Source organism: Penaeus vannamei, unplaced genomic scaffold (genome assembly GCF_042767895.1).
Source record: "Penaeus vannamei isolate JL-2024 unplaced genomic scaffold, ASM4276789v1 unanchor4448, whole genome shotgun sequence".
NCBI classification, from domain to species: Eukaryota; Metazoa; Arthropoda; class Malacostraca; order Decapoda; family Penaeidae; genus Penaeus; species Penaeus vannamei.
In genome coordinates, this window is record NW_027217428.1 from 1,001 (window position 1) to 7,500 (window position 6,500).

The following is a 6,500-nucleotide window of genomic DNA, read 5'->3' on the forward strand; positions in this document are numbered from 1 at the left end:
TTCCAAAAAAAAAAAAAAAAATGTTCCCAAATCTCTTATCTCTGTGACAGTGAAGGCACTCTTAGAGGTTATTCATTGCACTGTAGTTTACTGTAAGCAGAACTAGATATCTTAAACGTCTATTTTTTGTGTATCTTTTTTTATCCTTCATAACCCTTTATACAGCAAACGAAGAAAGCAGAGATAAAAAAAAGAAACTGGAATCCTAGAATGTAAGCTTCAGCAATTTCAGAAATAGATTGTATAATAGATACAACTTCATGCGCTTTCATACGAAGAACATGAAGGAAACTGAAACTTCTTTTCTTGATGTCATTTGTTTCAATGTGATTCTGAAAGTTCCTTACTTTGAACAGATTCCGTTTAGAGAAAAAAAAAATCATATATTTTACACATAAAATCTCTCCCTTTTTTCTCTTCTTTTTATGAGTCGCAAGCCAGTAAAAGAGAAAGGTTTAAATGCGACCATTTGTTTCAGATAACATTGCTTTGGGTAATATTTTCCTGGGAATCATGGGAGAGCTGTGCTGCAGTATAAAAGACAAAAAAAAAAAGAAAAAAAACATTGGAAAATCTGGTCTAGTAATGCTCTTTGTGTCTTTATCTCTCATCGTGTTTTTGTTTTGTTTCATATGGTTTTAGTTTTGTAGAATGAAACTGGTATAAGCGGATTAGGTTTATAAAATAAAGTTGTTCACAAAAAATATAGCGATTCTTTTTACTTTGATATTGATAACTATATATGTGCGATTTAGGTATAAACAATATATTCATCTACAAACTAAAATTATAATAGATAATCTTCTAAAGGCAATTGATAGAAGCATTCGATCTGTAAATAAATGTATTTCTCTCTAAAACTTGGCTTACAGATATTGTACAATAAATATACAAACAAATAAGTAGCTAGCAATCCCATAACACATGACTTAGTACATACATTATAATGTACACTTGGCTTCACAGTGGGTATAGGGGTGATTAGGAACAGGTAGGGTCAGGGATCTAGCCTTGGGAGCAGCGTGAAGTCCCCACACGAAGGCGGTAGGGTTGTCACGGTGCCCGATATAAATTCAAAAATTATACACAGCCAATTTTAGGGACTTTAGTCACTAGGGCAAAGGACAACGATTGTTTTCTTCTCTCTTTTTTGTTATACATTTTGTTTTTTTTTACACCCCGCATGCTTGGGTAGCTTGGTGCCTGACTACGAGGAGGGAGCGGTCCTCCCTCTGGGTAAGAGTCCACTAGTGACGCAACTGAGTCTTGAGATCAAACTCCCAACACCTGCTCGGGTCTACGTGTTGAGAAAACTTAGCTGATTGTCCTCGACATTTAAAGAAAAATCACAGATTGTTAAGTAAAACGTACCACACGTACAACATAAACACACCTAGAACACAGGAGGAGAGGGGGAAGAGGAGGCAGCGAGGCGAGGTGGGGTCTGGGGGCCTCCACACCACCCACACCTCCCACAACCGCCCACGCCGCCCTTCATCATCATCAACGTCATCATCATCATCACTTCTCACACTGATCCACCTTAAGAACATCACATCATCACCGTCATGACTTTAAACTGTACATTCACGTAAACACAGAATTTGTACATGTTGAAGAAGAGGAGACATCACAGCAGCACACGAGGGGGCCAACACCGCCCTGGGGGCCCCTCACTCACTGGGTGTGGCGGCCCACCACCGACCACGCCCGCGCGCCCATCGCCCCTACAGGCGTACCAAGTAGGAGCGAGGGAGGTAGGACGCCGCAGCCCGCCCACTAGTGCAGGCCCGTGGTGGCTCCAAGGCCCCTGGCGTACAAGGAGTAGGGATTGTAGTAGGCGGAGAGGGGGTGAGGCGGCAGCGCTGAGAGCGAGGCGGTGAGCGCCGAGGCGGGCAGAGGCGCTGTAGGAGGCAGGTGAGCCAAGGGCGGCTTGGCGTACGGGTGGTAGCGCGGTGCCGAGAGGGGCGAGAGGGGCGGCGTCGGGTACCCGCGGGGCAGGTGCCCGGCCAGCAAGGGGTGGTGAAGGGCGTGGAGGGAGAGGCTCGATTCTGACGTGGACAGGTTGGTGTGTGTCCGGAGGTGCTGCAGGAGGTCCTCCGAGGTGGTGAAGCGCTTGCCGCAGTACGTGTCGCCCGCTATCCAGTTGCACACGTAGGGCTGGTGCGACCCGCCGACGAGGCCAGGAGGGGGGTACAGGCCGCTGCTGCAAAGGGAAGGAGGGGACTTAGCAACCAAATACAGATGCTTTCGTGATTTATACAGCAATATTACGGAACGCGTAGACGAAGGAAATAAAAGCGTAACATTCAGATATAACAAAATACACTGTAAAAATCGCAACGCAGTGTTGACAACTTACAGAGACGAAGCAGGCAGCGTTGGGAGGAGACCAGGTAGCGAACTAAGATTCTTCGTGTGAGCAGCGATCTGGGCGCACTGGGTGCATCCGGGCGGACAAGTGCCATTCACCACCTGGGCGGCGTGGGCGTTGATCTGGCACCCTGCACAATAAGGGTCGCGGCAGACTGGCACTACTGTCTCGCTGCCACTTGCGGTCTTCACTCGAGCGTAACCGATGTAGGGACTGGAAAGTGCCGCCGCCGTGCTGGTGGGGGGGACCTGGGGGGAGGCAGCAAAAAAGGCGATTCAGAGACTTGTTTTTCACCAGCATATGCTTTCTCTTCTCCATCGTTAAATCGTTAATTATGTTTGAGGCATTATTTCAGCACGAACAAAAGAACTTGATTTAAGACCGTACTTTATAATATATCTTGTCAGTGTTTTTTAAACGTAAAACATAACCATAATGTTACTTTAGACAGTTTCAATTAATATTTTGCAAGGTACAATCTCCAGGGACATGAAATGAATACAGCATTAGACGACAAGGTAAATTCCCCAGATTTTCATACTCCTTCATATAACTAAAACTAATAATGCTTTATCATTACGGGATAAATATTCAATCTAAAATCAATTCTTCTCATACTGATCGATACTGAAAAACTGTCCTACTGCAAACGCTGCATTGTTTACTAGACAAGGAGGTCCTCCTCGAGGCCGAGACTCACCTTGGCTGTGAGAGCTGAGAGTCCTGCTGCGCCGAGCGGGTCAAGGCCCAGTGCCAGGTGTGGGTAGAGACTCGGTGCCAACTTGTAGGCGGCCAGGGGGTCCTTACTGAGGTCCCCCAGGCCGGGGAGGCTGTGTGACGAACTCAGCGACGAGGAAATCTTTGGTGTGGTTGGGGAGGACACTCGTGGGGAAATCGAGGAGGAGGACGACGAGGTTGGAGGGTCGTGAGGCCGCGAGGACGACCTCCCACTCTCGCTCCCTCTGGAGGAGGACCGCTCGGCGCTGGGCTGCCGCGCGTGGGGCGAGCGAGCGTGAGGCGAGGACCGTTTGGGGCTCACGCGCTCCTCGTCGTCGTCCTTCTTCTTCTCGTAGGGCTTGAACGAGGACGTGGTCGTCTTGGTGTCGTCCGACGGCGTAATGGTGAGTGTGGCGCCCGGAGACTTCGCCCCGGGGGAGGACTTGCCCTTGCTGGAGCTCTTCTCGACCGGGGGGATGCTGCCCTTCTGGGACAAGTCCGCGCCGATAGACGAGCATGTCTGCGCCAGGAGTGCCAAGGGGGACTTTTTGGCATCCAGCTGCAAGATGGAAAAGGGAATCATCAGAACGGAGGCTGTGAGCTCGCAGAGCAACGCGGCGCCAACCGATCGCACGGATCACTTACAAATACAATTTCTGGGGAGGACACCTACACGTGGGGATGCAAAAGCATGAGAAAAGATAAACAGTAAAGAAAAAAGTACGATTTTTTCTGTCTTCGCTTCGCACGTGGTTCAGACACTGAGAGCGAGACTTTTTCCTTCTTATCAACTTATATACATTGTAAAAAAAAAAAAAAAAGTCGCCATAATCTATTTACAAGTTTGAAAAAAGTAAAACACAATCATACATACTCCTATTGATAACTATGACAAGTACTTAAAAACATTCACAGACTGTCTTATTCAATGATATTTCCTAATTTCGGTCGCCAAGTTACGTGTTTGCGTCTCACACGCAAGTCCCGCAATGACGCACATGGCTGTTTAGAAGGCTACAGAAATCGCCCCCAAGTACTTTACTATACAAAAAGTCTTTCGAAACTCCCGAGACACCAGAACGCAGCACGCACTTCTGACGGACGAGCGATCTCGTGGTGTCAAGGAGTAGATGAGAGAGAGAGGAATGGACATTCGCTCAGTTTATAACATTCTTCAGAACTTTATCACTTGCGCTGTTCTTCACTGTTTCCACTTATTCTGCACGAAGCAACACACTAACACTGCCGTACGACATGATACAAGTCGACAGCTCCATACAAAAAAACTCTCGCCAGTGACAAACTCACGTAAACAAAACTAATAAACTTACCTCAATTGACTGTCCCTGTAGAGGGTTTAGATATTCTGGTCGCAGGTATTGGTTTCCACTTGAAGTCAACATTTTGTCCACTGTAATTAATTACACTGTGTCACAGACAACGCTTACAGAGTTTCACTAATCAGGTCACAAGAGACTCTGTTTCACGCACATAGCACCACCTTCGTCCACTGCCACTGAGCGCTACTAACTGAATGAATATTCTTGATTTCTGCTCACTCGTACCCGAGTCTGCGTGACGTCACCGAACCGCGGCTTGTAACGCGCCCCATGATTGGCGGAAAATGTCCCGTTAGATTTCACACGTTGGACTCGTCGACACGCGCTGATTGGTGCTCGGGTCTTGGGGAGTTGTAAAGCGCGCCTTGATTGGTCGATGGGGATGTTATGTCGTCACTTAGGATGATGAATGGTAGGATGATGGGTAAAGCGAGAGTCACCAATCAGAAGTACGACACTAATGATCTGACACATGGCCGCCTCTCATCTCATCGCTCACCCCTCACAAAATATCGTTCACTTGCCTTATTTTTTCAGCGCTTACAGATTTGAAGATGGCGAAGCATTCTGAGACTGAGCAAGCTGTCCGGGGGAGTGAAACTTGATCGTGTACAGGGCGCTACGGACACACCCGCGCTGCTCCTCGTAATTGCTTCATTTTACAACATCTAAAGTCGTTTATTAATCTAAATTATCTTGTTGATATCATTATAATATTATTTTAGAAGACTTCCACTGCATCTATGGAGAAATGCAGCTAGAAGAGAGAAGGAAGGACCGACGCAGGATAAATTCAAATGCGCTGAGATGGAGGCGAGAGGTCGGGAGGGAGGGAGGGAAGGAGCGGGCGGGAGGAGCGAGGGAGGGAGGGAGGGAGGGCGGAGGTGACGACAGCCGACGCGCGCTCGGCTGACCCGCACGCTGGTACCCTCCCCTCCTCCCCTCCTCGAGACCCTCCCTCTCCTCCGCCCCGTCACCTGACATGCCCCTCCTACTCCTCCCCTCGCTGCCCTTCTAGTTGGGGAAATATATTTAGCGCGTTTGATAAATCATCACTTTGATGTACTGCAAACGGCATTAGTCACACACTATTTATGCTCAATGATTAGATATTTCGTCGATAGTGGCAACCAGGAATTTTACTTTCTTTTTTTTTTCTTATATTTTCGCAAGAACGTACCACTGTTTCGGCACGGTTTTCAACACGCATTTTCTTCACCTTGAGGCAGCTGTAACATACAAACAATCCTCGCACAGAGAAGACTTTACGAATTTCTTAATTAATGGCACGGTTGGATGCAGTCTATCCTCACAATGCCTTATCTGTATTTACGTGAAACTTATTGAGCGCTCGTTACCCCTCGCTTCCCGCCGGACGCACATCGGAAAACGCATCTTATTCCCGGCCTAATTTAAGATTACATTCCCGTCCACGCGCTATGACTCTCTCTTAATCACAAGTATTTATATATTTATCACTCTTAAATACCCGCCAGCGATAGTAAGCAAACCAGAGTAAATATGTAGGCCAAGTAGTAAAGCAAACCGAATGTGGTAGGGCGACGGACGTACATGTAATTTGCAGGCTGACTAATGCAAGCATTCCGTGCAGACAAGACTCGCTTAGCAGTGGATTGGACTTCTGTGTGTTATTATTTTCCATGCTTGCGGCCGTAACGAAGATGGTTGGTCGTCGGTGTTTACATTTGGCCGAGAAATAACTTAGGGAATGAGTGTAAATAATCATTACGTTGGTCGAGGTGTATTCCCAGACGCTGATGTATGTTCCTGGAAAGTGTGTGTGTGTGTGTGTGTGTGTGTGTGTGTGTGTGTGTGTGTGTGTGTGTGTGTGTGTGTGTGTGTGTGTGCATATTTGAATAAAGATGTGTGTGTGTGCATGTTTGTGTATGTGTGTGTGTGTATGTCTACAAATGTATGTATGTAGGCATGCGGGTATTGTTAGTATTGAATATTCGCTTTTGTAAGTATATAGGGGCCAAATGATAACCATAAATAACAATAAAAGATTGTTATCGTTAGTTTTTACCATAATAAAATAATTATTATAA

General features: G+C 46.8%; 1 protein-coding gene across 1 annotated transcript; it reads right to left on the bottom strand.

The window, feature by feature from the left end:
• Window positions 1-826: 826 nt before the first annotated feature.
• LOC113819997 (zinc finger protein Noc) lies at window positions 827-4,633 on the bottom strand. Its single transcript, XM_027372244.2, has 4 exons — window positions 4,423-4,633; window positions 3,075-3,650; window positions 2,363-2,622; window positions 827-2,206 (listed from the first exon to the last, which is right to left on the bottom strand). Exons 1-4 carry the CDS (start codon window positions 4,492-4,494, stop codon window positions 1,780-1,782), a joined length of 1,335 nt encoding a protein of 444 aa, XP_027228045.1. The 5' UTR covers window positions 4,495-4,633; the 3' UTR covers window positions 827-1,779.
• Between the last annotated feature and the right edge of the window lie 1,867 nt (window positions 4,634-6,500).

What these genes read in the sequence shown, in the direction of transcription:
- LOC113819997 (XM_027372244.2), bottom strand. Translation starts at nt 4,494, where the DNA reads ATGTTGACTTCAAGTGGAAACCAATACCTGCGACCAGAATATCTAAAC. An exon ending in TCTCAGCTCTCACAGCCAAG is followed by an intron (nt 2,623 to 3,074) that starts GTGAGTCTCGGC and finishes GCCTCCCCCCAG; the next exon opens with GTCCCCCCCACCAGCACGGC. An exon ending in ACGCTGCCTGCTTCGTCTCT is followed by an intron (nt 2,207 to 2,362) that starts GTAAGTTGTCAA and finishes TTCCCTTTGCAG; the next exon opens with CAGCGGCCTGTACCCCCCTC.